The 26851-nt window shown below is 57.4% G+C and overlaps 10 protein-coding genes across 10 annotated transcripts; 4 read left to right on the top strand and 6 right to left on the bottom strand.

Annotated features, from left to right (window-relative positions):
* Positions 1-805: 805 nt before the first annotated feature.
* On the bottom strand, positions 806-2308 carry J3D65DRAFT_29875 (uncharacterized protein). Its single transcript, XM_066795183.1, has 2 exons — positions 1887-2308; positions 806-1391 (listed from the first exon to the last, which is right to left on the bottom strand). Exons 1-2 carry the CDS (start codon positions 2205-2207, stop codon positions 927-929), a joined length of 786 nt encoding a protein of 261 aa, XP_066659885.1. The 5' UTR covers positions 2208-2308; the 3' UTR covers positions 806-926.
* A 2393-nt stretch (positions 2309-4701) lies between these two features.
* J3D65DRAFT_610266 (uncharacterized protein) lies at positions 4702-6669 on the bottom strand. Its single transcript, XM_066798786.1, has one exon. The coding sequence runs from the start codon at positions 6288-6290 to the stop codon at positions 4710-4712; it is 1581 nt and encodes a 526-aa protein (XP_066659884.1). The 5' UTR covers positions 6291-6669; the 3' UTR covers positions 4702-4709.
* J3D65DRAFT_610264 (uncharacterized protein) lies at positions 6670-7825 on the bottom strand. The gene is made up of 2 exons (XM_066798785.1): positions 7284-7825; positions 6670-7203 (listed from the first exon to the last, which is right to left on the bottom strand). Exons 1-2 carry the CDS (start codon positions 7378-7380, stop codon positions 6749-6751), a joined length of 552 nt encoding a protein of 183 aa, XP_066659883.1. The 5' UTR covers positions 7381-7825; the 3' UTR covers positions 6670-6748.
* Positions 7826-8805: 980 nt separating this feature from the next.
* J3D65DRAFT_28991 (uncharacterized protein) lies at positions 8806-10651 on the top strand. Its single transcript, XM_066795144.1, has 5 exons — positions 8806-8986; positions 9057-9113; positions 9263-9394; positions 9470-9688; positions 9754-10651. Exons 1-5 carry the CDS (start codon positions 8905-8907, stop codon positions 10512-10514), a joined length of 1251 nt encoding a protein of 416 aa, XP_066659882.1. The 5' UTR covers positions 8806-8904; the 3' UTR covers positions 10515-10651.
* Positions 10652-12565: 1914 nt separating this feature from the next.
* J3D65DRAFT_643635 (prephenate dehydrogenase) lies at positions 12566-14458 on the bottom strand (the record flags this gene model as incomplete). The annotated part of the gene is made up of 6 exons (XM_066802097.1): positions 12566-12718; positions 12791-12922; positions 12979-13724; positions 13784-13895; positions 13948-14008; positions 14370-14458. The coding sequence occupies 6 exons, from the start codon at positions 14456-14458 to the stop codon at positions 12566-12568; spliced, it is 1293 nt and encodes a 430-aa protein (XP_066659881.1).
* Positions 14459-14586: 128 nt separating this feature from the next.
* On the top strand, positions 14587-15619 carry J3D65DRAFT_610239 (40S ribosomal protein uS11). The gene is made up of 4 exons (XM_066798784.1): positions 14587-14736; positions 14790-14808; positions 14866-15087; positions 15142-15619. Exons 1-4 carry the CDS (start codon positions 14674-14676, stop codon positions 15291-15293), a joined length of 456 nt encoding a protein of 151 aa, XP_066659880.1. The 5' UTR covers positions 14587-14673; the 3' UTR covers positions 15294-15619.
* Positions 15620-15759: 140 nt separating this feature from the next.
* J3D65DRAFT_545908 (A1 cistron-splicing factor) lies at positions 15760-17097 on the top strand (the record flags this gene model as incomplete). Its single annotated transcript, XM_066796791.1, has 2 exons — positions 15760-16971; positions 17041-17097. The coding sequence occupies 2 exons, from the start codon at positions 15760-15762 to the stop codon at positions 17095-17097; spliced, it is 1269 nt and encodes a 422-aa protein (XP_066659879.1).
* A 2637-nt stretch (positions 17098-19734) lies between these two features.
* Positions 19735-20358, bottom strand: J3D65DRAFT_599278 (uncharacterized protein; the record flags this gene model as incomplete). The annotated part of the gene is made up of 1 exon (XM_066797887.1): positions 19735-20358. One exon carries the CDS (start codon positions 20356-20358, stop codon positions 19735-19737), a length of 624 nt encoding a protein of 207 aa, XP_066659878.1.
* Positions 20359-22536: 2178 nt separating this feature from the next.
* J3D65DRAFT_28784 (uncharacterized protein) lies at positions 22537-23737 on the bottom strand. The gene has a single exon (XM_066795130.1). The coding sequence runs from the start codon at positions 23585-23587 to the stop codon at positions 22724-22726; it is 864 nt and encodes a 287-aa protein (XP_066659877.1). The 5' UTR covers positions 23588-23737; the 3' UTR covers positions 22537-22723.
* A 1459-nt stretch (positions 23738-25196) lies between these two features.
* Positions 25197-26725, top strand: J3D65DRAFT_545699 (transcriptional regulator; the record flags this gene model as incomplete). The annotated part of the gene is made up of 3 exons (XM_066796781.1): positions 25197-25793; positions 25845-26046; positions 26310-26725. 3 exons carry the CDS (start codon positions 25197-25199, stop codon positions 26723-26725), a joined length of 1215 nt encoding a protein of 404 aa, XP_066659876.1.
* Between the last annotated feature and the right edge of the window lie 126 nt (positions 26726-26851).

Raw genomic sequence — 26851 nt, 5'->3', positions numbered from 1 at the left:
CAACGATTCCGGTCACTGAAGCGTGTGCAGGAGAGGCGAGTTGAAGTGTTTGAGAGGACGGAGGGAAGGGGGACGATAAATGGGTAGACGTCAGTACACGGCGGCCAGGGGGGCCAGCTAAGCGAGGCGAGGGGTAGCGATCGACGAGTAGAATTCCAGGGGGTGGTGGGTGGGGTGGGTCGACTATTTGGCTAGCGCGGACGGTGGCGTAGATCTGGGGTTGCGATGTTGTGATCCAAATCGCGCTGTGGAGTTGGACTGAGTGCGATGATGCCGGGTGCTCTTCGACTACCTCTGATGTCACAGGTACAGCCAGTGCTCATTTTCGTTTCTTCGCATGAAGTCATTTGCTACCCCTTGTCGCTATTCCACATCGCTGATCTCCCGCGCGCAGGCGGGAGTATCCAAGGCCGTCGTCGCACTCCACCCCTCGACTTCACATGCTTCACTATTGTCCCACGCACAGCCTCAGGTCCCTGCCGCTAAACCGAACCCATGCCATTCCATCGTTGTGTCGTTCTCTAAAACTCCAAATCCGTGCTTGCGTCCGTGCAATTCCTCCACCGTCCCATGGGCAGTTCAGCATGTGGTAATACAAGATGCTTCTCTTGCCAAACCAAACAGAAACCCAAAATCCAAAATCCAAACCGTGTCATGCTTTGTCATGTGTTGGTCGTATCCGTAGCACCACCAGGTCATGATAAGAAGAAGAAATACCAAAGGGAAAAAAGATACCTGGAGCCGTGCCGGTAGGGGTATAATTCGCATCTCGTCTCGTCTCGTCTTTGTGCGTTCCAGGCGCGTTGGATATGCGTTGGCTCAAACGATGCAGGCGATAGCATTTTCGGGGCTGTCGGCGCCGCGACTGGACAGCGCGACGTTGCGCTCCTTGCTTGTGTCTTGTGGGTGCCATAGCTTTTGGTGCTTCACACCTTTTCCAGGCCCCTTTTTTCATCCACAGTCACAACCACAACTTGGTCGCCTTCCACGGCCTGCTCCACGAGACACTGCCTCCGCAGCGCCTGTGCAAACTTCCTCACCCGCAGCGCAACGCACCATTGTGCCACGCCGGTCATGACAGCCAAGCACGCCGCGACGCCCATAAGCGTGTTGACCACGACAAAACATTGGTCGCGGTTTTTGCTCCAAAAGTGGCCGTTGGACGTGGCAGCGCCGCCATACGAGCCTGCGTAGGCATGGATGCGGGTCGTGTCTGTGCCAGGTAGGGTAGGTGACGTGGGCGGGAGGAAAAAGTTGGGAAAGTCGGAGGCGCTGCAGATGCTAGTTGGAAGGGTGGAGAGAAAGGCGAGGAAGGCGATGCGCGGAATGGTCAGGAGGATGGCGTCGAGAAGGACGTGATTGGCGAAAATCGACACAAAGGGCTCGAAGCGCTGTGCGGCAGTTAGAAGGGTGCTACAGTGATGGTGCAACGTCGTCCAAGGAGAATGTGTGAATTTTTGCAATTTTTACGTTTCGTTGGCGCACGCGTGCTGTGACGGCGTTTCATCAGGAAGGGGTGAGGCAGGGGATCGAAGCAAGGACGTGACGCTGGGACCTGAGGAAATCCAGCCATGATGACGCACGAACGCACCTTGACGCTGCCAACCAGGCCAAGCAGGCACAGGGCGCTGGCGACGGAGAAGTAGGCAATGAAGGAGCCAGAGATGCCAAAGGGAAGCTGGCTCGAAAAATATGCGACGCAGGCTAGCAATGTTGCGTTGAAGAACAGCATGAAAGAGCTGAAGGCGATGGTGAGGTGGCTGCAGCCGCAACGAGCAGGGGTCATGGTCAGCGAGATTGGTCGTGGAGAGGAAAAGCGAAGAGAAACGTTTGGTTTTATGTCGTCTAGCAGGCAGACTGAGAATAGAAAACAAACATGGACGTACCGTTCGCCAGCATTGTTGTCGACAGGCATGTTGGTGGACGGCAGACAAAGCGACAGGGTAGGTGGGTGCTGGAAGCGGAATTAAGCTTGTTGGCTGTGTTGCGAGCCGCAGCGGGTGGCGGACCGCTCCCCTGTTGAGCGAGCGATTGGATTGAGATTGGAGGGGGAGAGAGTTGAAGATGGGTTTCGAGAGAGAGCGAGAGGAGGAGAGAGAGAAGAGGAGGAGTGAGGCATGTAAGTAGTAGTGAGTGAGTTGGTAGCGCGGCTGCCCTCCACTACTGCCGGTGGAGGGAGCTCTGGTCTTGATCTTGCAGCTGTGCATTCCTGCCTGCCCTGGAGCACAGACACGACGCGACCCGGCACTCCCGCCGCCGCCGCCATCAGTCAAGTCACTCGATCCATCTACATTTACTTACCACAGTACCTTTTGGCTTGGCTGGGTCGTCTTATTGATGGCGGCAAAGCTTATGATGCAGCCCCTTCCACCCAGCTGGCACACGTCGCTCCAGTCGCCAGCCATTGTCTTCAAGGGCGCCTCGTTTGCAGCCATGAGATCATGCTCCTCACTCCGATGCGACGCGATGCGCACGTCCCGAACTCGGCTCCATGGCTGGCTTGGTCAGCCTGAGCTTTTTCGGCATTCCTGTCGACACTCGGTGGCTGGCCTACTGGCGACCCAGAGACGTCGACGCTGCCCTTGTCAGCAAACGCCAATTGAACCATCAGCTTGCCCTTGACGGCCGTCTGCAAAGGCTGATGTGATGGATCGAGGACCGGAAAGAAAACGCCATGAGGCATTAGTGCCTAACTCCGTCCGGCGCGTCGTCCCGCGTGCTTCGCTCCCGGGCGTCGGAAACTCGGAATACCGTGGGCTGAAGAAGCAGAAAAGAGAAGACTTCTTCCAGGCCGCCTTGCCGTGACCGGTCCGTTTCCAGATTTTCACGTCAGACGCTGATCTGACAGGGCGTTGCTAGTTGGCACTGGCAATCGACGCGGTTGCGCCCGTCGTCGGCACCTGAGCATCGTCATCATCATCCATCATCGTCAACACCACCACCAGCCCTGCAGTCACGCGCACATAGCCCTCCGCTCCCCCTCGTCGCTCTACCGCGAGCTCCGCAGCATTCGTGCTGAAACATCTGATGGAGCACCAGAGCGCGTCGACCGTGGCACCGTCGCTCGCCGTGACTTGCCTTTGTTTCCACTCGAATGTGTCGAAACTCGAAACCTTGCAGCATCGCCTCATCCTCGCAATCCGCTCACCGCACCCCGCATCCTGCATCGGCTGCGCCCATGCACGAAATATAGGATGCGACCATGCGAACACCATTAGCACTCCACCTGCTGCGAACCCGACGCACCCCTCTTTTTTTCTTCCCCTTGACTAATCCATCATCTGCGTCTGCTTACCAAACAGCTCCTTGCTTACTTTACCCAGGCTGTCTATCGACATCCACGCCAGCCTCGTCGCCATTGCGACCCCAATCCGACAACATTGTCGATTTTACAGCAGCCGCATCGCCCAGAATGAAATGCACGACGCAATAGACTCAATCTGCCAAAAGACAAAAATGACCAGGAACATCCCGACCGCCTTGCAAATCAGCGCTCTTCCCAAATTGGCTCTGTCGCAATCCCAGGAACTGGATCTGAACCGCCTCTTTCGCCTCACCTCCTCAATAATCCCAACCTCCCTGATCAACCCCATGAAGACTGCCGTGCCGCTGCATGTGCCGACACGTGCGTGCGACGATATGGTAGCGTAGCGTATGGCGCTATTCTCCAGCTCTGATTCGATTCGATACTCTGGTGGTGTGCCGCGTCGATTCGGCGACATGTGCTACTTGTTCACCGTATGTACACTTTCGATGTACCGCTTGTCGTCTGCGGCATGGGACTGGCTTTGCCGCGAAGTGTAGGTTTGCTAGCTCTTTTCCCTTTTAATTTTTGCCTTTTTTCTTTCATTTCGTCTTCATCTTCGTTCAGTCTTCCATCTCTATGGAGGAACCATGCCTTGTCATCCTCCCCCGGTTCTTCCTGTCCCTGGTAGACCACGAGAGCCGCGCGCAAGCAAGCGGAGACATCCACCAAGCGGCCACCAGGTATCTGGCTGCATGCTTGCCTGCTGCGCGCGCGGGACCTAGTGAACCTTATCGTCCGCCCCCCATGTCTCCAATCTCGTGGGTAAAATTGATGGCGTTTGTCGACAAAAATAGAACGGGCGGGCAGGTGTAATGTAACGGTTCAAGAGCAGGGAAGATGGTGCAGGGCGATTCGATACGTGGACAGAAGGTGGTTTTGCGGTGAGAAGGCTTTGGATGGGGAGAGAAGGGACGGATGTGTTTCACCTGAAGCGTGCGGGCAGTGTTTCCACGTTAACCCACTCGTTTGGTCGTGGGCGAGACTGCGCCCCTCTTCCGTGGGGGGGGCACTGAAGAGATGGACATCAAACAAGCAAAAAAGTAAGTCTTTGTTCGAGAACGCTAGTGGGCATCAGGACAGGAAATCAATCATAAAGATCTTGTGTCAATGGACTCCCTTTTCCACAGGACTTATTCGCTTCCATGGTTGTCAGTCTGCTTTATTGCAATTAAAGTACCTGTTCTTCAACTCTATGCCATGATTCTACACCAACTTCGGCCCATTGAGCGGATCCAAAATTGGTCCAGCATCCACCTCAGTCAGTCTTCGTCACCTCACATCACCCTTCGACGATGAGAGAAAGCTCATGGACTAGACTAGTCGGACCGCTCGTTCGCTCTTCCATCATCTGCTCGCCTCTGCCCCTGTCCCTTCCCCCCCCCCCTCCCCCCTCCCTGAGCACCTACGAGCCCGCAACCCACCGAACCGGAACATCAACCACTTTGACCTCTCCTCTCCTCTCTCGCCTCATCCCCGCTATGCCCCGTTCGCCGTGCCTCCCCCATCCCGCCTCGCGGCCCCAAGCCCACGCCCACATGCTTCTCGCGCCCCAAGTCCACCTCCCGACGACGACGTCGCCGTCGTCAAGACCTGTCGTCTCAGTAGGAGGCGAAGAGAAGCCCTCCTCCCGCACCCACAGCCTGTCGTGGGCGTCGCGCCAGAAGCGGTACGAGGAGATATTCCACGCTTGATTCTGCCGCGTCCGTGCCGTGCTGTCGTTGGTGGTCGTGGGCAGGTGGCGCACGTACACGGTGACGGGGCGCAGGGCGCACGTCTGGCAGTGTCTGCCGCTGTCGTCGCTGCCGCCAGACGTGACGGGAGTGGCGGCGGCAGACGACGCCACGGTTCCCGCGATATTGGTGGTGCCCGTGCTTGAAGAAGTGGTGGTGGTGGTGGTGGTGGCGGCGTTTTCGTCACCGGCGCCGCTGCGTCGCCGTGGCGCACTCGTCGCCGACGCCTCGCAGCCAATGACGTGCGTGCGAGTGGGAGTATCGGCGGCGGCGGCGGCGTGAGGAGGAGACGAGGAGATGCCCCTGCGCGGCGCACCGCAACTCCACGTCGAAGTGGACGTGATGGATGAAGGGGTGCAGCAGGCGCAGGTGCGAAAAGCGGCGACGGCGCCGCAGTGCGGACACAGGGTCGAGGTGACGGCGAGCCAGCTCCACTGCTGCTGCTGCTGCTGCTGCTGCTCTGCGTCGCTTTGGTGTCCCTCGGCGCTGCTGGCATCCGAACTGTGACCGGCACTGTCGTCTGATGCAGAGGGAGGCCGCGGCAGGCCGGCCGGCCACTCGCGGACGACGCGCGCAAACCGGCTCACATGCCACGCGCAGACGCCGTCGGGCAGCGCCAGCACGTCCCAGTCCGGATGCGAGCGTGGAAGCTTTTGTCGGCCTGGCTCGACGGCTGGCGGCACATTGCTGCTGTCGGCCAGGGGTACCGGTAGCGAGGAGAAAGATGACGTTCTGGCGGCTACGGACGAGAGGAGTGGAGACGACGTGATCGGAATGCCGTGGTCCGCTGCGTCGACGGCTGGACTGGACGTGCTCTTGAAGAGGCGTGGGGCGTAGGGTGCGGCGCAGAGGAGGCAGTGTGTCGATGTGGTTTTGGATCGCAGTCTAGCTTTTTCTCGTGCCGGTGCCCTGGTTGCAACCTTTGTCGTTTGGCTCCTCTCGTCAGCCAGTGACGTCCGCTTCGATTCGCCGGTGCAGCCGGCAAAGTACGGTGACAGATATGTCCGCACTGCTAGTCGAGCGCACGAGTCGAGGTTCCTGAGTGATGGCGCGGGGAATGGCGCGGCGAGCGCATTGTACAAGTAGGGGTGCGTCAGACGGAGCGCGAGGTGGCCCGGCAGAGACAGTTGTGCGGCGACGAGGTGATGGAGTTCGAGAGGGAGGCGGAGGAGGGGTGGTACCGGTGGGTTGGGACGGTCAGGGGGTGTTGTAGCCAGGGGTACAGAGCATGCTGATTGAGCCTGAGCAGTCATGACTTTGGGTGCAACAAGACTTTTTCCGTCGATTTGAACCGTCGAATATATGAAAGACTTGATTTTGTACTTTGTTTTTGTCTCCTTGATATATGTTCGACTAGGCGCGACATGCGGCGCAGTAAATCAACGACCAGGGCCTCCACATACGGTTTCGGAGTTTGGCGCCCGGGTGATGAAGACCCAAGGCGCGCGGTTATCAAGATGGGGGGGGGGGAGCTGTACGCCAAACATGTCAGCTTCGTGGTGGCATCGCCGTCGACCAACCTCAGCCACTGGGGCGTCGTAGCGTCAGGTACAAAGGTGAGCCAGTCAAAACGACCGGTGGTCAGGTCCGCAGCCACGGCAACTGACCTTGGAAAAAAGGGTCAACGGTCCTCCTCGTACTGAGCAGACCAGCTGGACAGACAGGACCGTCAGCTATTTAATGATTCAATACTTGAACTCGGCTCTGGCCCTCAGATGACTATTGACTGCACAGAAATGACGCTTAGGGCTGGCAACTCTGAGCGGAAGCCTGGACGCTCATTGACAAAACTTGATACCGGATGTGTACAACGGCAGCCGCGCCAAAGAAGCACGAGGAAGCTGTCCATGGTCGTTTCACGGCGGTGATGCACGCTTGCGAGTGGTTTACATGAGCTGCTAGTGACAAAGTGTTGTCGCCCCAATATCCAGGGTCCTAGGTACGCGCACGGTGGCATGCGGAGGGAAAAAAGGGCGCGTCCTGCTGCCAGACGGACAGCACGTGAGAAGATTGGCGCTCGTCCGGTGATGCAAAAGGGGCTAAGGGTCGATGGTGGGTGGCTACATGTACTGACGAGCAAAGCACGTGGATGGGGGGGTGTTGGATGTGACTGACGTCTCCCGCAGCCAACGGGTAGCTGCAGCAGACCTGCGGGTGCACGGTCATCTATTGCAAACGAATTAGTTGAAAAAGCCTGGGAAAAGACGGAGGCTAGCAAGAGAAAATAGCTGAACGTTGGGTCGCACCATGAGAACCAACGACAGTTATTGGTCGGGCAGGACAGAAAAGAGCAGGCAAGGTAGGGCAGCAGGCGACAAAAGGACGACCTAGCGGGTTAAGCATAACAACGGGCGACGGCAGGCGCGGGCCCCAGCTCAAACAACCTTAATGTTGCGGTCTGAAACTGGCGGTACTTCTGCCTGAGGATTTTCGCACCCAGGCCGTAACGAGTATAATGGAGCTTGGCGCGAGCGAGATGGATCATCCTGTGACGGATGAATCAGAGGTCGTCGTCAACGGCCAAGATGCTTATTTGAGGATTGATAATTTCCTCCGCGTCCGGAGGCGGTCTTGGGCGGCAAAGGCGAAGGGCGGACTTGAGCGGGCGAGTGATGGTAGCGCCATGTGACTGACGGACTTTTGGCAGTCTGCTGACGAAAGAGGCACAGGCAGGACGGGACATGGAGGGAGCTTGGGCACTTGGCATGCAGGTGTGGCGCGGCGAGTGAGAAGCAGCAGCTATCCCGGATGGCGCGGGTGGCTGTTGGGAGGGTTTTGGGGGCGGGGGTGCATGGATGTGGGGGGAGAGAGAGAGAGAAATAGAGGGAGAGAGATGATGGAGAAAGAGGGAGGGGGAGAGGAGTCGTGAGTCTGTGTCGAAAACTGTCAGCACCAGACAATGAAGCAGCAGTCGCAGTCGCCGTAGCAGCAGCGTCGCCCAATATGGCGCATGGAGTATATACCGGATAGGCAGGTCGCTTGGCCCAGCGTAAGCCGGACTGGACGAAACGTCATACATGTGCGCGCGGCCAGGCAGACTTTTTCTTTTTTTATTTTTTTTTTTCTCTTTCCTTTCTCTTCGATGATGGCTGAGCATCGATGGCGGGCGGTGGAGAGCGCAGTAGGTGTAGATGTAGGGACTGTAGCCGGTCAGCGTCTTCGCAGGCACCGTTGTGTCTCTGCAGGTGGCCATGGGCCGGAAATGAGAGTGGCCTAGCGTCGGCGGACCCATCACGGGCATTAATTTACCATTCCCTCAACACCTGCTACTGTAATCAACCATCCCACCTCGACTCGACTCCGACACCCAAGGAAAAGACCCTCGAGACTCTTTGCACCCTCTACCCTCGGTCGCTCCTTTGCCCTCTGTCCGCCCTGCCCTGCGCCGCTCTCACGTCGCCGTCTCCAGTCTGCCCTGCCCTGCGGATCGCGGCAAAATAAAAAATAAAATACAAAAAAAAGTCAGAGAGCATTCCTCGGCAAGGTGTGTGTGCGCAGCCCAATCATCTCCGCGCGACTCCCACGAAATCTTTTTGCGTGCACCCACCTTTCAACCGCCCACCACCCCCATCGTCCCATCCCATCCCATCCCATCCCATCCGCTCAAGCACCGCACGCCCCGTCCCAACACCACCACCACCACCGCCGCTTCGCCTGTACATACCCATCTCCGTCTCCGTCACCGCCTCGCCTCGTGCCAAATTCGCAAGCTTGGCATTGTCCAGCTAATCTCTAATCCTCCCCTACACACAGTCCGACATTTCGCACACAGACCCTGCTGCCCTTGCGACCTGTCGACGAGAGACGAGAGCCCTCCTCCTCCTCGCCCGCCCACCGCTCCCGACCCATCGCCACTCCTCGACCGTCATGTCTGCCTACTACGAATCCGCCGCTTGGTCTGCTGGACGCCAGCCGTCCTGGGAGGCCCCCGCCCCTCCGTCGCGATCTGGTATGCCCTTGCCCGCTCAGCAGCCGTCTTTCCACCCACCCACCCGCACAATAGTAACAATGGCGTACAGGCACAAGTTCGACGGTGCAGCGCGAGGAACCCAATGCGTTCCTCACTCAAATAGAAGGTCAGTGTCCTCTTTGCCTAATGTACCTACCTGCCAGGTGTTCCCAAATGCCCGAAATTCCACCCGAAGGCTCCACAACCGCTGCCGTCGTACCATTTTCGTCACGTCAACCACCAGCCCTGCAAGACCCTGCGCTAACTTTCTACCAGAGGTCGACCGCGCCATTGACAACCTCTACAAGAGCGGCAAGATGCCTTATTTTGGCGCCCCTGGCGTGCCGCGCCGGGACTCGATGCCTCCCATGGGCCGTGCGTACGGCGGCGGCAGCGGCGAAGGTTATGGTAAGTGTTGCACGCCAACCTGCAGCAACGTCTCGTCGCCACCCTCAAGCGTCGCAGTACTGACTCCGGTGACAGACCCTCGCAGCATGAACTCCCAGCAGCGCCACCACTCGGTCAGCGACTACGACGGCATCCGCTCGCACTCGGCGCAGAACCTCCAGGGATACTACGCCAACCAGCGCTTCGCCCCTCGCCCAAACGAAGCCGACCAGATGATGCAGGCAAAGCGGCGCATGGCTGCTCAGCGGGAACGGGAGCTGCGTAACTACCACCAGGAGCAGCAATACAACAGGAGTAAGGAGATCGAGAATGGACAATAGAGTAGGAAACAATGGTTAACCCATTAGGTGTTCTTTCAGATATCTCGGGAGCCAAGTCCGACCGTTCAATGTCTCCAAATGCCATGAGTGAGGAAGAACGCCGTGAGCTCATTGCGCGCCAGCACCGCGCCCTGTACGGCGAAAACTCCACATTGTATCCCGACTCGCGCCAGCCGAGCCAGGACGTCCGAGTGCAGACCTCCCTTGCTGGACGCGGCACTTCGCCGCTGGCCTTTGACCCCTTCGGCATGTCGGCTCCGATCAAGCCAGGCGGTGAGCCGCCCGTCCAGATGCCGCCGCGTGATGGCAAGGATGCCGGCGTCGGCGCTCAACGTTCGCGTGCCAACAGCACCTCGTCTCCCGCCTCCAACCAGGCCGCCTCCTTCAGCCTCTTCGAGACGGCCCAGCAGTCAAGCCGTACCTCCAACTCTTCGCCCACGGGCGGCTCGCCGCCTCGCCAGGGCGGCGTTTCCATCAAAGCGCCCGGATCTGCGGGCGTTGCGCCGATCGGCACACGTCCGGTTCAGCCCTCAGGCCAGGCCGCGAACCCGGCTCTGAGCAAGCGCTCCACCACGCCGTTGCCCTCGCCATTGAGCTACGGCTTCACGGCCAGCGACCAACACCAAGCCGCTGCCGCTGCCGCCGCTGCTGCCGCCGATGCATCGGCTGCCTCCAACCCCTCCAGCGCCGCGGAGAAGAACACCGCCGCCACCGTCTCCGGGCTTGGCTGGGGAAGCAACAGCAGCGTTTGGGGATCTTCCAAGGGTTCGCTCGGCGTCCAGGCTTCGGTCTGGGGTTGATGAATTGCAAAAACCCAAAAAAGCATACGCACGCATGCCATTGCTGCTGTCATCGTTCGGGACGGGCTTTTACACAACAAAAACACAAGGGGAGCACGGCGCCGGCATCTGTCTTTTTCGGATTGATATCCCCCCCACGCTTTTCTCCTCTGGTGTTTTCGTCACTCGCACACACGAACAAAAAAAGGTTAATTCCCCCGTCGTTTTTCTTTCCTTGTCTCCTTATCTACATTCACAGGTCATGACGGCGAAGGTTTTTTGGTTTTGCTTTCCATGACTACCACAACAGGGGCGCTTGTTTGTTTCTTTTTCCAGGGAAAAGGGAAAAGGAAAGGCTGGCAAAACACACACGAAATGAAACTGGGTTCGGGTTGCTGGGGTTGCAGGACAAACTGGAGCTGGTTAGGTGCGCACACGGGCGGACGGGGGAAACGAACGATTTTTTTTGTTGTTGTTTTTTTGGCTTTTGCTTCGGGAGGAGTTTTTCTTGTCGTTACCTACATTTGATGTGGTGCAGGCGGTGCGTCGGGACTGTGGGTTCTAGGGTTCGAGGGTTGGAGGTTCTGGTTCCGGTTCTGGGTACTACTGGGTTGCGGGAAATGGGTGCGCGCGCGCGGATTGTGTCAGGGTGCGGGAGCTAATGATTTTTCCTCGTCTCTTTTTTTTTCTTCGTTCCGGTGTGTGTTGCTTCTATTACTACCCCTATTACCTACCTACCTACCTACAAATCTCCCTACCTACCTACTAGCTTCCCTCTCGGTTTACAGTCCTCTCTCCTCTTCTCTCCATCTAGTAGTCTCCTTGTCCGGGCGTACGTGGTGTGGGTGGAAGTCTTCTCACAGTATTCGGGTTGGCTCCGTTGATTGAAAACGCGGCTACGGCTGTGTTACGGACACGGATGAGCGGACGGATGATGAATCAATGCCGTTACGAGACACGCCTTTCTTCACCTTCTCCTTGGTCTTCGTCCTCACAGGCGATGCGGATTGGGCTGATACGCTAGCCGGCCAAAGTGGCTCTAAAGAAAAGAACATCTACCCGTCAAGGGAAAAACACGTCACGTTGAGAGAACGAGATGGTTCAGATTGGCTGCCCGGTCACTCTTTGTCCGACTAAGTGAAGTTGGCCGCCGGTCGACTCTGGGACAGACCGATTTTGGCACTCTCCAGCTTTGACGTTTTTTCCCCCGGGTCCTCTCTTCCCTCGTTTCTTCTTCCTGGTGATTTGTCGAGAGGGTTGGATGATGGTTGGTAACGGCAATATGTATACCCCGGAACAAGCAGATGGATTGATTCGCTAGTTAGGGTAATGGAATTGGATGATTCGGTAGGCGCCCGCTGGTTATATGAATATTTTTGTAGGACACAGTATCTTCCCGTGGTTCCCCATTTCTGTTTTCTGCAGCTGCTGCTGCTACTGCCATGTTGCCTCAAGGCTCCAGTCACAATGTCAACTCATTCAATTGTCCGTCCGTGTCTGCGGAAAGACTAACCGGGAATGCGTGATAAAGCCAAGGAAGCGCAGGGCAAAGATGGACAGTGGATTGAATGCGGGCGCATGACGAATGGCATGACTGTCTCAAAATGTGCGTGCGTGAATTGTCATGCTGCAAATGGTCGAAAAAAACCACACCATCGCTCTTTTCCAGGTCGTCATCGTTGTCCGTCCGACTGTGTCGCGTGGGAATGGGGGATCGCCGCGAGGAATGGAGGGTCTGTGAGCAATGGTCAAGGGGATATTCCAGCCGTCGACAAGGATTCAGAGAGCGATTGTTTCGAGCGGCTTGATACGTCCAAAGTGCCCGCGGGTTTTGAGTAGGAGGGAGGGACGCAATTGCTTTCATGTGTTCCAACAATCGAACCGGCGACTGTGTCCTGTATCCATTGCTCCGCGAAGTTGACTGCAATATTACGCGAAGAGCTATCGGAGAGCCAGGGATATTCACACTCGACCCGCCAGGCACCACTGACGTCGCTCAGAATTCCTCGCTGCGGTAAAGAGAAAGAAGTGACTTCCCACCCACCACCATCTCAACTTGACAATCCTCCACCTCACGAGCTCTTCGTCTTGGCCAGGATGGTCTTGATCATCTCGTTGCCGACGCGCTTGGCCTCGGGGAACCGCGGCTCGAAGTAAGACTGGATCGTCTCGAACTTCTCGCGGTAGGCCTCCATGTTGCCCAGGCTGACGCGCTCGCTCCAGTCCTTGTGTCTTTGTTAGCATTGTGCGCTGATGAGCCGTGGAGAGTAGGGGGCGGGGAGGTGTTGATGGCGTACCCTCGCGGCGAAGGTAAACTCGAGGTCGTCTGCGCGGAACGTGTTGTCCGTGATGGCCGTCTCGATGCACTCGTCGAGCAGGTCCGGGCGACGGTAGAGGTACTCGGTGGCGCCGAGCCACAGGCGAAAGAGCTGATAGTAGATCGCTTGTTAGTTTGAATGTCGCTCGACATGGAGCACACACGTACCGGCGTCGAGCAAATCATGTGGTCGTAGGGATTGATTCCCAGCTTCCACCAGCTGTCGACCATGGCCAGCAGGCTCAGGTGGTTGTTCCTGACGCGCTCGGGCGGCAGCTCGCCCAGGCTGAAGCGATCCAGGACCTGGTCCTTGAGCAGCAGGTCGGCGTCAGACTGCCTGGTCCGGAAGACGGCGGCGCGGGCCTTCTTGATGCGCTCCGAGAGCTCCTGCTTGTGGCCGCCCAGCATCAGCTTGAACAGCTCCGTCACCGACTTGGCGTACTGCGCAATCTGCTGCTGCGCGTATGGGTTCAGGATGGCCAGTCCGGCGTACACGTGCCACTTGTTGGCGTAGATGCGCAGCGTCACGTTGATCTTGACATTCTCGATGCCGCCAATGTAGCGCGGGTTCTCCCACGGGAACTGCCTGTTGGCGGCCCAGGCGGCGCCCATGGAGAGAAAGGCAGCGTGCGTCACGGCCTGCGTGTCTGCCGTGATGCGGTCGTGCTCGGCGGCCGTGAGGTAGACCTTCTTGGACTGCAGACATGACAAGACGCGCTCGACGAGGTTGAACGACGCATCGCTGGCACGATGCCTGATAAGCACCAGAGGCTGACCTTTGGGATCAACACCAGGACCGTGGAGCGAATGGATGGGCACGATGTCGACGTCGGGGGGCAGGTGTTTCTCGAACGCAGCGACTTCTGGGGCCTTGCACGACGTCTGTCCACCCACGACGGCACCGAGCTTGGTTGCTGGACAGTATCCGCATCAGTCGACGGCCGTCACGTTTGCGGGCGTCCCACTTGCATACACTGCCCATATTTGGCGACAATCGAGCCGATGTGTTCGGCCGGCACGCTGTAGATGATGAAATCACTACATCTGGAGACGAGATGACCGTCGGGATAAATGTGTATATTATTCTATCATAGCCTCAGCTAGCCGCTCTGCTGGACGTGGGCACGCGCGTCCTACATTTCCAGCATAGGCTTCCTTGAGTTTGTCAAACTTGTGCGGGGCATCGCAGGCATTGATTCTGGCGAGTGAGACGTCAGAGATGCCATTGAGCAGAGGTCATTGCATGTGAGCGAGTCACGGCGAGTACGAGGAGAATCTACAAGGTCTGGTCAAGTCAGCTTCTGGTTCCAAAGAGAACGAGACTTGAAGTGTGCGGTGAGACGACTTTTCAGACAAAAAGAAATAAGGTAGCGTGGTTTTTACATCATCGACGACCCCCCGCTCCTCAGTATCCAGAATGGCACTTCGGAACAGAGGGTCATACTCGAGCCAAATGCACTCACGGTCATCATTGTCGGGTGGTGAGGGAAAGGGAAAAGTTGGAGTTGCTTACCTCGTACGCGCGCGTGACCCAACTACAGCGTAGAAAGGCCACCTACCTCCATCCAGCGTCGCTGAGCTTCTTGGCGTACATGGCGCCCATGTCGCCCATGCCAATGATGCCGACCGTCTTCTCGGTGGCGTCCATGTTGGCGGATTGAAGGTGTGAAGGAGATGGAGAAGAGAAACGGACGGCGCGAAGAAAGGTTGAAGTAGTCGTCGGAAAAATCTAAGCGAGGGCGGCGTCACCTCGGGAGAACTCTTGGCAGACCGCACAGCAAAACCACCCATTTTTCTGCCACCCGACCTCCGCTCTCCATTCGCGACAGACCATCCCGTCAACCTCGATCACATTCGTCCACCATGGCCCCTAAGAAGCAGGTCCAGCGTGCCCCCCAGGAGAACATCTCCCTCGGCCCCAATGCCGTAAGTGTGGACTCGCGACTTTTCGGCCAAGATTTGAAGCTAACAGCACGCAGCGCGAGGGCGAGCTCGTCTGTAAGTTGTCGAACAGCCACCTCTGAACCGACCGACCTTCGCTAACGCCGCCCAAAGTCGGCGTTGCCCGCATCTTCGCCTCGTTCAACGACACCTTCGTCCATGTGACTGATCTGTCTGGCCGCGAGACCATCGCCCGTGTCACTGGTGGCATGAAGGTCAAGGCCGACCGTGACGAGTCCTCCCCCTACGCCGCCATGTTGGCTGCCCAGGACGTCGCCACCCGCTGCAAGGAGCTCGGAATCACCGCCCTCCACGTCAAGATCAGGGCCACCGGTGGTATGTTTTGGCGCTGAAAACGAACAAAAGTCGGGATTCTCACAACGTCCACAGGTAACGGCACCAAGACCCCCGGTCCCGGTGCTCAGTCTGCCCTCCGTGCGCTCGCCCGTTCCGGCATGAAGATCGGCCGCATCGAGGACGTTACCCCTACGCCCTCCGACTCTACCCGCAGAAAGGGTGGTCGCCGTGGTCGCCGTCTCTAGATTGGTGCTGGTGGCTTTGGGTGTGCGCTCGAGGTATATGGGATTGGTAACGAATACGCGAGGAACGGCTTTAACTGCCTGGTCCTCATCCTCTGGCTGGTCTCCCTGTTTTGATTCCGGTCTTTTCAGGCGTGTACTGGCCAGCATACCCGAATAACGGCAGCCCAGATAGAATGTGATGGAACAGCTTCTCCGGAAGTCTATTGCAGCTCGTAATGAGAATGGTGCCTATATATCGCCGCGACAATGTGATTCTGTGTCTTTGTCCTGTTATGAAATCTTGAATGTCTTGGTGAGAGGTGTGATTGGTCACCAGAGTTGGTAGCGCGACTGGGATCTGGCGCGGACCCTTTGCTGCGCGTCGCGACGACCCATGACATCAATTTCCCTCAAAACTAAACCACCTCGAACTTGAACGGAAATGTATCGTCGAGAAGCGCAAAGTCCGTAAAGATACAGGCCAACCATGGATACCAACAAAGCCTGCGTGCTGCTCCTCAACCTCCCACCCGGTGCTCTCGGCGGCATCAATCTCCTCTCCTTCACCACCACAGACCGCTTCAAGGGCGTCAAAGAGCTGCCGAGCGGCTGGCATTTCGTCTTCACCAGCAGCACATCTTCGCTCTCCCTGCGCCATGGAGCATGGTTCCGGGTGGATAATACGCCAGGCGCGCCGCCGCAAGTATTCATCAAAAAATGGGACACAGCGGCCGAAGAGCTCGTCGCAGAGACAGACGAGGCCGAGACGCTGCGATGGCGCGCCAACCTCGGCGCCGTGTGGCGCGAAGGCCTGACGCCGTACCGGCAGAGCGCGTCCAAAGACGGCGAGGAGCAGGAGGACCGCGAGGGCGACTGGCGCAACCTGACCGACTGCATATCCGCCGACATGCTCTTCCGCATCCTCGGCGATGACGCCACACCCGACCACTGGGCCCTGACATCTGCCAGCTCGGCCGCGCGCGACATGGACGACATTCCCGGCTTGTCCGAGGAGCAGAGCGCCTTCCAGCCTGACCGCGAGCTGCATTTCTTGCCGGTCGATTTGAAGCAAACGTGGCGCGAGGGTGCGACGGGGAGGGAACGCACCGAAGCGGCGAGGGATCGATCGTGGGCCTTGGGCGAGCTGGTCGGGCACCATTGCGCTCGTCAAGAGGAGGACGAAATTCTTGGAGAGATGCAATTTACCTTTCTGATGGTGCTGACGCTGAACAACAATTCTTGCCTGGAGCAATGGAGAAGAATACTGGAGCTGCTGTTTACCTGCAAAAGAGCAGTGGTGGAGAGACCCGGGCTCTACATCAAACTTTTGCAATTGCTGCGACTACAGCTCAAGAGAACCCAAGATGCCGAAGGAGGGCTGTTCGACTTGAGCGAGGACGGCGCAAGCCTGCTGAAGAGTCTACTGAGAAGGTTCAGAAAGGGCCTTGACGAGCTACAGGGCGCGCAAAAGGCCGACGTGCTGGACGAACTAGACGACTTGGAAGAGTTTCTCAAATCCGAGTACGGATGGCAGCTTGACGATTCTTTTGTACGGCGGGGTATTCTGGAACTCGAAGACGGTGAGCAGGTCGAGATGGACGTTGGTGGCTACGACGAAGATGACGAGACTGGCGAGTATGCGCCCACCATGGTCGAATTGACCGCCGATCAAAAGAAGAACTTGGGATTTTCGGAGGATGTTGTCATCAGCGACGCAGGACAGCTGAAAAAGCTTACAAAACCAGACCACGGCGTTGGCAATGTGGAGCAAGAGGAGGAATCAGAAGAGGAGGCTGACATTGAGGACATGGACTCTCGCTACTGAATACAGGTTGCTCCGTCGGCCTCAGTATGCTTGATTCAGCCAAGTCCGCCTCACATACCCAACAGCCAGCAAGATGGGATGGGCAAATTGTGTGGCGAATCAGCGAACGGGTTCATCGTTCATCAGCTTCCCCACGGAGACTTCCCGCACGGTTTCGATCAGTCTCAAGTGTGTAGACGAATGGACACGGGGACTTGCCTCATACAACCAGTCAATACCGCCCCCTGTGCTCGCAACCATTCAGTAGTAGGGGGTTCAGAAAGCGACACCTTGTTGGCTTGAGGGTTAACGAAAAGGGGAATACTGAGGCCCACTATCGAACATCTTGGTCAACGGGGAGTATATTCACTGTGGGGACATCCAAACGTGGCGTCGAAAGAGAAAATGCCAGAACTCCAACATTGAACGCTTCTCCCACAAATGACATGATGCAAACGATAGTTTGGCTTGCTACGTTCAAACAAGAAACCTTCTCTTTCCTTTTGCGGTCGGTGGGTTCAAAAGTCAAGTTCAATATGCGACTTTCAATCTTCAGCATCACTCTCTCTTATTCCGTTAAATTCCCACATCCATACAAGTTTGCTTAACACCTCCAGGCTAGGGCGCTTTCATTACGTATTTCGGCCAAAAGGATTTCTTTGATATGACCCACATTCAACCATCAACTCCCTCCTCCCCTCCCGGCCACACTGCGAAGAACTTGAAGGGGCGAGGATCGCCAGACACGATGTTATCATCAACGTGTGCATCCACCGCAGTCCCGTGTCAGAGCCAGCCAATCTCTGAGACGAAGTCGCCGCAGGGCAAGAAATCAGTCAAGCTGTCGCCTCGAGACGGAATAGAGGCTCATGGCAAAACGAGACATTTTGAACAATTGTGACTACGGTACAGGGCGGCAGTGAAAGTTCGAGGGAGTAAGATCTCTTCATGGTTTGAAGCAGCGGCAGATAATGCCGTCAACGGCGAGGGACGCGGCTTTTGGCTGTTCCTCTGACGCGCGTTGGGGACTCAAGAATTTCAGCCACTCCGACTGTTTGCTTTGCTGCTCTCGAGAAGACGGAGAGTGGCGTCACAACGAATTTCTGCCCCCTTGCGCATTTTGGCTGAAATTTGAACAGGAGAGGGGCGAGGGGCGAGTCAGTCATAGCAGAGCAAGTCGCAGAGGTGAGTGGAGGATGTCTGAGCCGCAACGGCCAGCAGGAAGTGACAGAAGCACGCACGACTGTCCTCGCGCGGTGGGAAAGAAATACATCAGCCATCAACGGGAAGGGCGTGTTCATAAAAGAAGAGCCATCTCCGTCACAGAAGCCTGCTGTTCTGGAATCCATCCCGAGTCTCGCCAGCTTTGCGATACATCCACTTTGTTTACTCGCAAAGCGAAACGCATCCCCTGAAGAAGGAAGGGAACGCAGGAGTCCACAAACGCGGAGCCGCAAGTAAATTATCAAGCATCGAAGCGATTCGAATGCAAGAGAAGAATCACCGCTCGAAGGGGAGTGACTCTCTCGTCTTCATGTTCGTGGTTCTGAGCTATTGATTGAGAGTCATTCTTGCTTTCGTCTCCTTTTTTCTGGTCATTGGAACCATCGCTTGCTGTGGCTCAAGAAAGACGGTGGGTGTATTTATTATTGACAGCACAAGGGGGAAGCAGAGTGCTATTCTGGGCGGTGTATTCAATATCGAGGGCCATACATGGATTCTGAGTGTCGTGAGAAGGGGAAAGGGGGGGATTGAAGATTGGAAAAAGTGAACAATGGATCATGACCCTCAAATGCAGACGAACATTGGATTCGGATTCATTAAGCTGATCTTGCAATTCTTGATTTGGAGACGAACCCACCGACCCGGCGGTAGATATGGCGTTATAGGGAAGGAAAATGGGGAATGGAGTATTGAAAAAAATGGACCAATGGACCAGACCCTTTTAAAAAACAGATGAAAACTTTGGATTGGGGTTCACTAAACTTATGTTGCGGATCTTGGTTTGAAGACGACTCCCATTCCCACTCTCTTTGCTGGGCAGACCAAAATTGGATACGGATGAGATTATGGATGACTTGGAATCTTGGTTCGCAGAAGACCCCTCCCATCCCCCACTCGCCAGTTTTGCAACTCTTTTTTTGTTGGGAAGACGGAACACTGGGCCAACAAGACCCTCCCTCCCAGATTGTTGCGTTTGCCATGGCCAGCCATGGTTTGAAGGACCCTCTAGAAGATGGGAGAGGAAGGAGAACGAGGAAGAACGCGGCATCGTACGGCAAACAGGAAAATATCAGAGAGAGAACTCGAGCTCGAGCTCTCGTGTCCCATCAAGAAAGCTACCTACATGCGTGCAGAGCGAGCGAGCGAGGAGTGTGAGCTCGTGCATGCGTGCGTGCATGCGCCCCAGCCGCCTGCGCTCATCACCATCATCATCACACCATGGCGACGACACAGCCTCGAAGTCTCAACAACGTCATTCATGACAACAACAATGACAACAACAACAATCACAGACAAGGCAAGGCTCAGACGTTGCTGCTGTTGTCGTTTCGATATCGCAGCAAGCCAATACTGCACATGCTTGGTGTGTGAGTTTAGCCCACCTCACTAGCTGCATGTAGGGTAGCTGGCGTGGATCAACGTCCGTGCAGCGCATTAGTTGGAGCAGTAGTAGGCAGTAGGCTCGCTCGCAGGCAAGAGGCAAGCAGGCAGGTGGTTGTGGTGGTGGGCAGAAAAGGGAAAAGGGCAAGGCAAGGCAAGGTAGATGGGTAGCTCGCTACTAGCGTCGTCCAGCGCCCAGGCAAAGAGAAGGGCAGGGCAGGGCAAGCCAGGGCACGCAAGCACACCCTGAACAAGGGAAGCAATACCCAGCAACAACAGCGACTGAATGAGAGTGCGAGGAAGAGATCCAGGGCACCGCCTCGTTCCGCGTTGCTGGTTGGCTGGCTGGCCATTCTGAGGGATGATGATAATAATCTCGACCAGCGACAACGGCGACAATGTCGAATGACAAGGGACCAGACCGACGAGACGAGACGAGACGACGTGAGCGAGACCTTGACCAACCACACGGGTCAGGTAGGCAAGTCGAGTGGTAGCGACGAGTAGCGAGGCGGAAGGGTAGGCGGGCCCTCGCCTGCCAAACGCAGGGGGTCCCAGCGCAGCGCTGCACATCCATGATGCAACGGATGCGCATCCCTTCTTGTCTTTGTGGCCTTGCCTTTGCGGGGGCGGGCAGGCGGCCGTGGTGTGTGCAGCGACATTGATTTCCTTCCTCATTGCTGCTCCTCTTTCCCCCTCTCTCCATAAAAAGACGACAAGCGGCGCCAAAGAGAAGAGAAAAAAAGACTAACTGCCACTGGCAAGGAGCATCGCGCGCAATAGCTCGTATTGCTGTTTTTGGAACATTGTTATGTGTGCCGAAGAAACCGCGCGTCCGTTCGTCCTGCAACGGCACACGTGTTGTGCGCCCTTTTGCTGTTGTCTGATGACAACAATGGGATGAGGGTGGTGATGTGCATCTGAACCTGGAGATGGATGGGCCTAACGAATGCTCTAGCGGCGGAACGTTGCGTGCGACTACTGCCTCTCTGCAACGAGCGGAACCACCAGCGCCAGTAGCAGGCCGAGATTTACGAGGAGGTTGCTTGTCGATTAAAGGATCGGGGAACGGGGCGGCATTACCTGATCGGCATCATGATATTGGAGGCAGGCAGTGCTATTGAAAATTGCTGGGATAGGGGTTGTTGGCGGGCGCGTCCCATTGGAGCAGCGAGGCTTTCCGGGGGGCAAGAAGGAGGAGGAGGAGGAGGAGGAGTAGGAGGAGGAGGCGTGTGCAGGGACACGACTTGGACTAACTGCGTGTAGGCCCAAGGATCCGATCTGAATCAGAGAGGGAGCAGCAAGATGTACATGGTACAGTTCATGTTCGGGACTGGGGTAGAAGGATTGGCAGGGACGCGGCGGAAAGAGGGTCATCAATCGGATAGCGGAGCAACAGAAGAGGGCCCAGACTGATGCAAGGCGGCGCGCATACTCTGATTCTCTCGACACGGTGCTCTCGCTTGAGGGGGGCGGTAGGACGTGGTCGAGGATTGATGCAGACGGGTTGCAGCGTGCATGCGCCTGCGTCGATGTCGACAGCGAACGGAGACCGGCAACGAGACCGCCGGGAGGCTCCTTTCGGATGGCCTGAAGAGAGCATCCTGGGAGACGGCGGCCTTGGGTTGCACACGCTGTTTGGCTGCCCTCTGCTCAGCCACTCAGCATCAGGATCCAACTTTGCGCTGTTGAGTAAGGATGCGATTCTTTAATTTTTGTTTTTTTCTCTTTCGTTCTCCTCGCATGTGCACGCAGCTGGCAATGCCGTCGCTGCGTCATAGGAGCTGCGAGCCCCCGCCTGTTGCTACCCTCCTGTCCCAGGTGTTCAGGCATCAACCATCAATTGCAGGCAGACGACAGGTCTCATTGCTGTAGAGTGTGCTGCAAGAACTGCCCACGTGAAGCCTCACTAGCCAAGGTGCATGCCATTGGCCGGCCAGTTGTCTGGGCAGCTGAGTGGCCATTGTCGAAGACGTGCCGCTGACGGGAAGGTCCCTGTTGGGGTCCGACGAGCGGTGACGACGCTGGGCAGGTCGAGTGGCAAAGGTCGGTCGTGTGGGAGACGGGAGACCCTGGGGGAAGGCTTGGCGATCAAAACAAGGCCCGTAGGAGTAGAGAGATGGAAGACGAGCAGGAGTCGTGGGCAGTTTGGAGCGTCGTCAAGATAGGGTGCGAGGGTGCTGGGAAGTTGCAGAGAAGCGAGCAGCCACGGGCGGGCTAAACTGACCGACGACCAGGAGGGATCCGCGACCGCACCACACGGCGAGCCTTAGTCATGAGCTTTAATTCGATATCAAGCCCTCACGTCAAAGACACGGCATCGACTCTCCAGCACAGACGTGATGTGACGATCATTGCGCAAACCTCGACCGACTTGGCGTACATGGCGTTTCTGCGTTGTTTATCGCTCCCCCTTCTCTGCCTGCGCAAAAAAGGCCAGACATGTTCTGTTTCGAAGACCGAATCAAAGAGCCGTATCCGTAAGCCCGAAGCCAAGGATGAGGCGAGAGGCGGGACGAGAGCAGAAGACGACGACGACAACGACGACCTGGACGTGAAGAGTGCGTGCGTGCGTGCGTTCGTGCGGTACCTGTGTCAGCCTCTTGGCCTCTGCCCTCCTCAAGCAAGCCCTGTCGACAAGATCCTTGAGCCTCGCCAGAGCACATAGCCAGCCCCACACGGTGAACACTCGAGTTCGAGAGCCGGGTCTAACCATGGGTCGCTTGCTCGACCAAGAATGGCTCCGCGGAGGGAATGAGGACCAAACATGGCTACAACGCGCGCGTCTTGCCGACCAATCAAGGCAAGCTGAGCTGGGCTAAGCTGACGCCCTCATCTTTGGCTGCTGCGGCCATGAATTGATTCCCGTCACCAAGAACGCCTCGCCGAGTCAGGGGAGAGCGAGGCCTGGCCCATGGGCTCTTCGATTTTGCCCTGTCAGCCACAGGGTGAGCAAAATGCCTTCGCGGGGGGCCGCCACAAGGATCGGATTTGCGACAGGGAGCTGAGAGGTGACGAAGAGGTTGCGAGCGAGATTTGGTTCTCACTTTCCACGCACAAGCATCTGGCAGCAATGATTTGGATTCAAGAGGCCGTGGCACTCGCAATTCCGCTCTCCAGCCCTCCCATTTCGCCAACGACCAATGCGATCAGGAATTAAAGAGCGCACATGTGGCCAGCTTCCAAATTTGGCCATGGCCGCGCCCCAGTCGAGGTTCGTCAAACGCCACCTCATCGGGAAGCGGACGCGACCAGTGACGTCGTTGGGCGGTCTGCTTCCGGCTCCCCTCTTGGATGTGCCGACGTTTGGTACGGAGCGCACTGGTGCGGCCAGGTCAAGCAAGACAAGCAGCCGGCAAGGTAAAGTCATGGACAGGGTGCATTGCAAGCGGCCGGGCCCGCAGAGCGAAACTGACGGGATCATGCAAACGGGCCAAGGGATGTTGGCTGCAGCAATGACTCGAGGTCGAGGCAGAATCATGATGGAGAGGTTGCAGTCGCAAAGGAACGTGGGCGGTGGGTGGCTGCGAGCAAACAGAGGAGGGGGGCATTTGCATTTGCATTTGCGGCAGATCGCAATCAGAGGGCGCATTCCTGGGACCGGAGGTGGAGTGGGAGACGGCGGAGCTGTCCCCGGGACGTGAGGCGCACGACAAAGGACGCCATCAGCCCAGTGGCTGTGGGCGAGGAGGTTGCTCCGGCCGACGTGACTTGATGAGGACCAGCCGTCCAAGTCATGTCGAGCCCATGTAACGTCGACGGAAATTGTACAGTGTGTTCCAGGGTTGTACTGTATGCTACGGAGCGGAGCCGAGCAGAGCAGAGCAGCGCAGAGCAGAGCACAGGCAGTGGGCGAGGGACCATTGGAGGAGGAGGGAGGAGGAGAATCGGTAGCTGTCAGCCTCATTCGCAGACAAGCCTCGAGCTAGGCCGCGGGCGGCTTGGCACCCAGGCCGGCGAGAGTTTGCAGGACGGGGGGAGGGGAGGGGAGCTGGAGCTGGAGCTTGATTCGACAGCCGCTGCAATGGTGATGATCTGAGGGCTGAGGTTGGGTGGCCGCGTGCGTCCAAGTCCAACACGTGCAAGAGAGAGGATTCACGGCACCTCACTTTGGAGAGTGGAGAGTGGAGAGTGGAGAGTGTGTTGCAACGGCCGCCGTCGACTGTTGATGGCAGGCCGTCGTCAACACCAGACGCGACGGTGAAGGATGGTGTATAAAAAATATAGTGAGGCAGAAAGAAAAAGAAGAAAGAAAAAAAGAAAAGAGTCTGTCTGCCCGCACAGGGTGACTACCCACAGCCATAGCCATAGCCAGTCCCTCTGGTCCCTCTGGTCCCTCTCTGTGCCTGTTGCAGCCCAGCACCGCACTGCACACACACACAAACACAGCACCGCACACCACACACCACCCACCACACACCACCCACCGCACACCACTCTTTCGCAGCACAGCACAGCACAGGCTTCCGCACGCACGCACGCACGCACGCACGCACGCACGCACGCACGCACGCACACACAGCAGCCAGGTCGTTTGCCGGGAACGCCCAGATTGGAACCCAGCAAAGTTTAAGTCATAAGGGCCGACTAAGCCAGGAGCGGTCCGGGGCCTCCTACTGGGCAGTCTGGCCCTGGGCTTTCGCCGTGGTTTCATGGCGGCGGGCTAGCTGGGTACCGAGGTCGTCGCGCCTTTCCACTTTTTACTGCCCAGTCTCCCCCCAACACCACCGCACCGGCAGCACCACAGCACTAACGCCTAGCTTCGAGACGTCGTCCGCTCGGCGCCATTACCTCACTCCCTGAGCTAAGGCCAAATCCGCTGCTGGTGCTGCAATCTTCACAGGGCCACGACAAGTCCCAAGCCCACGTCCACGTCCGCCACCAAACCCCTACCAGACCAGCCCGCCTACCCTACCCTACCCTACCCTACCCTACTACCATACCACCATCCGTCAACGAGTCCCCATCATCGCACCCTCCCGACCTCGACTCTCTGGCGCGCTACCTTACCGCCGACCAGCAACCACCCATCCACCGGCGACGCCTACCACCAAAACCCCCTCCACATCTCCGCCTGCGCTCCGTCCGCTCTTCCTCCACCTCGCACTCGGCCAGCGGGCGCTCGGACACCCTAGCCGAGTAGCCTGCACTCAAAGAGACCGGCCTGCGCATCACCCGCGTCTAAGTTGCACGCTATCTCAACTACCGCCTCCCACCGTCAGCTGTTGGATCCCAGCCTCGGTCCCGCACGGCCTAAATCAATCGTCGTCGACCGTCCATCCACTCGAGCGCCGCCTGCCTGCTTGTCCAGTCTCGTCCACCCTCTTCTCGTCCGCTCGCTCGCTCGCTCGCTCGCTCGTTCGTTCGTTGCCCAGCGGCGAATCATCCGCCGACGCTTGCAAATTAAGCGTGACATGTCCGCAAGCTATCCCACTCCCCATCCTACATCATCCGAAAGCCCTTTGTCGCCGAGTCAAAAGCTCGCCCAACAATTGAACGTCGGACACGCGCAGTCTATGGACGGTAGACAAAACGACTACCCGCAGTCAGGTATCACCACCGATCCCTACCTCGTCGCCGACAACAACTCTGAACATCTCGCCAACCCAGATCAACCCTCTGCTGCGCAGTACCAAGGATCAGACCCTCGCTCGTCCACCTTCTCCTCGTCTGCCACTCCTACCTCTGAATACGGCATCAACCCCTCCTCCGCCCGCTCGGGCTCCTTCCCCGAATACGTTCAACGAGGACAGTACCCGCCGGGCCAGCCTCCAGCAGCTGCAAACATGGCCCAAGCAACAAGTCCGTCTTTGCCTCTGTCCGATGGCAATGCTGCCACCAACAATGACCTCGCGCAAAGCAACAAGTCTGACCCCGATGTCCCTATAGATCCCTCCATTGCCGCCGCCACCTCTCCAACCTACCCGCCTCACAATCAATACTCACCTTATCCTCCGGAGCCCCATATGCAACCGTATGGTCACCCGGCCACGCCCGTCTACACCACGCGCCCCGAATGGGCGCAATACCCTCCTCACATGTACGGCCACGGGCCCGTCTCAACCGGCGCGCCTGCGCCCTCAATGGTCTCGCCCGTCCAGCGTCCTCCCGGGGTAAGCGCTTTGCCGCGAACCTCGTCTTGCTCCATTCTGACGTCCAAGCAGGGCGGCCATCCTCTCTCGACCGTTTACTCGTTCGTCCCCATCCCCGGCGCTCAGCAGCACAAGCGACCACGCAGGCGCTACGAAGAAATTGAACGCATGTACAAGTGTGGTTGGAATGGGTGCGAAAAGGCCTACGGCACGCTGAACCACCTCAATGCGCACGTCACGATGCAATCGCACGGTCAAAAACGCACACCGGAAGGTACGTCTGAAGAAATTTGTGTTTAGCCGCAACGGCGCGTTCCAAGCGCAACGCGCCATCGCGGGTCAGGGTACTTGCTCGAGGCGTGTTTTGGTGTCGCGGGCTATTTTGGTGGTTCCCGCTCGGTCGGACTCGAATCGCTTTGGTGATGTTCGGAAGCTAGCACAAGCCCACCCATGCCCTGTCTAGTCTCGACACCAAACGCGCCGCCATGCCTACACTAAATCCTTGTGTAATGGTAGCTGACTATCATCACGACGCAGAGTTCAAAGAGATTCGGAAGGAGTGGAAGGCCAAGAAGAAGGAGGAGGAGGCTCAGCGCAAGGCCGACGAGGAGCGACGGCGTCAGCAGGAGGCTCGCAGCCAGGAGAACAGCAATGCTGAAGGCCCCATCTACGGCGACCGCCAGATGGGTCAGTCGGCGCAGATGGGTGGTCCTCAACTGCCGCCCATTGGCTATGCACCCGCTGGTGCTACGGGCCAGACGACGACACAGTACGGCACTCAGAGCCCAAGTGCAATTGGAGACATGGCCCAGTATGCTGCCGCAAACCCACAGCTGTATGGCGGTGCGTCTAATGCGAGCAGCAGCTACCCTCAGTCGCCCTACGCTCAAGGTCAGCAGATGTACCAACAATGTAAACCGACCCCTCCCCCGCCATGCCAGCACACATGCTGACCACTCTCCAGCAACCGACAACGGATCGGCCACATTCCAGCAATAGAGTCATTCTCGAGTTCTTACCATTAGTCAGCCGTTTGCCGTTCCTGTTTTGTCTGCGCAGCATGATTGCATTTGCGTTCG

Source organism: Phyllosticta citribraziliensis (assembly GCF_038025025.1).
Source record: "Phyllosticta citribraziliensis strain CPC 17464 chromosome Unknown J3D65scaffold_1, whole genome shotgun sequence".
Lineage (NCBI taxonomy): Eukaryota > Fungi > Ascomycota > Dothideomycetes > Botryosphaeriales > Phyllostictaceae > Phyllosticta > Phyllosticta citribraziliensis.
Note: the sequence above shows the minus strand (reverse complement) of the source record. Positions and strands in the feature narration are given on the sequence as shown.

Coding starts and splice junctions, on each gene's coding strand:
- J3D65DRAFT_29875 (XM_066795183.1), bottom strand. CDS start 2,207: ATGCACAGCTGCAAGATCAAGACCAGAGCTCCCTCCACCGGCAGTAGT. Junction 1,392..1,886: donor GACAACAATGCTGGCGAACG/GTACGTCCATGT, acceptor ACTGCCGCACAG/CGCTTCGAGCCCTTTGTGTC.
- J3D65DRAFT_610266 (XM_066798786.1), bottom strand. CDS start 6,290: ATGACTGCTCAGGCTCAATCAGCATGCTCTGTACCCCTGGCTACAACA.
- J3D65DRAFT_610264 (XM_066798785.1), bottom strand. CDS start 7,380: ATGCTTAACCCGCTAGGTCGTCCTTTTGTCGCCTGCTGCCCTACCTTG. Junction 7,204..7,283: donor AACTGTCGTTGGTTCTCATG/GTGCGACCCAAC, acceptor CGTTTGCAATAG/ATGACCGTGCACCCGCAGGT.
- J3D65DRAFT_28991 (XM_066795144.1), top strand. CDS start 8,905: ATGTCTGCCTACTACGAATCCGCCGCTTGGTCTGCTGGACGCCAGCCG. Junction 8,987..9,056: donor CGCCCCTCCGTCGCGATCTG/GTATGCCCTTGC, acceptor AATGGCGTACAG/GCACAAGTTCGACGGTGCAG. Junction 9,395..9,469: donor CGGCAGCGGCGAAGGTTATG/GTAAGTGTTGCA, acceptor CTCCGGTGACAG/ACCCTCGCAGCATGAACTCC.
- J3D65DRAFT_610239 (XM_066798784.1), top strand. CDS start 14,674: ATGGCCCCTAAGAAGCAGGTCCAGCGTGCCCCCCAGGAGAACATCTCC. Junction 15,088..15,141: donor CAAGATCAGGGCCACCGGTG/GTATGTTTTGGC, acceptor CAACGTCCACAG/GTAACGGCACCAAGACCCCC.
- J3D65DRAFT_28784 (XM_066795130.1), bottom strand. CDS start 23,587: ATGAGGCTGACAGCTACCGATTCTCCTCCTCCCTCCTCCTCCAATGGT.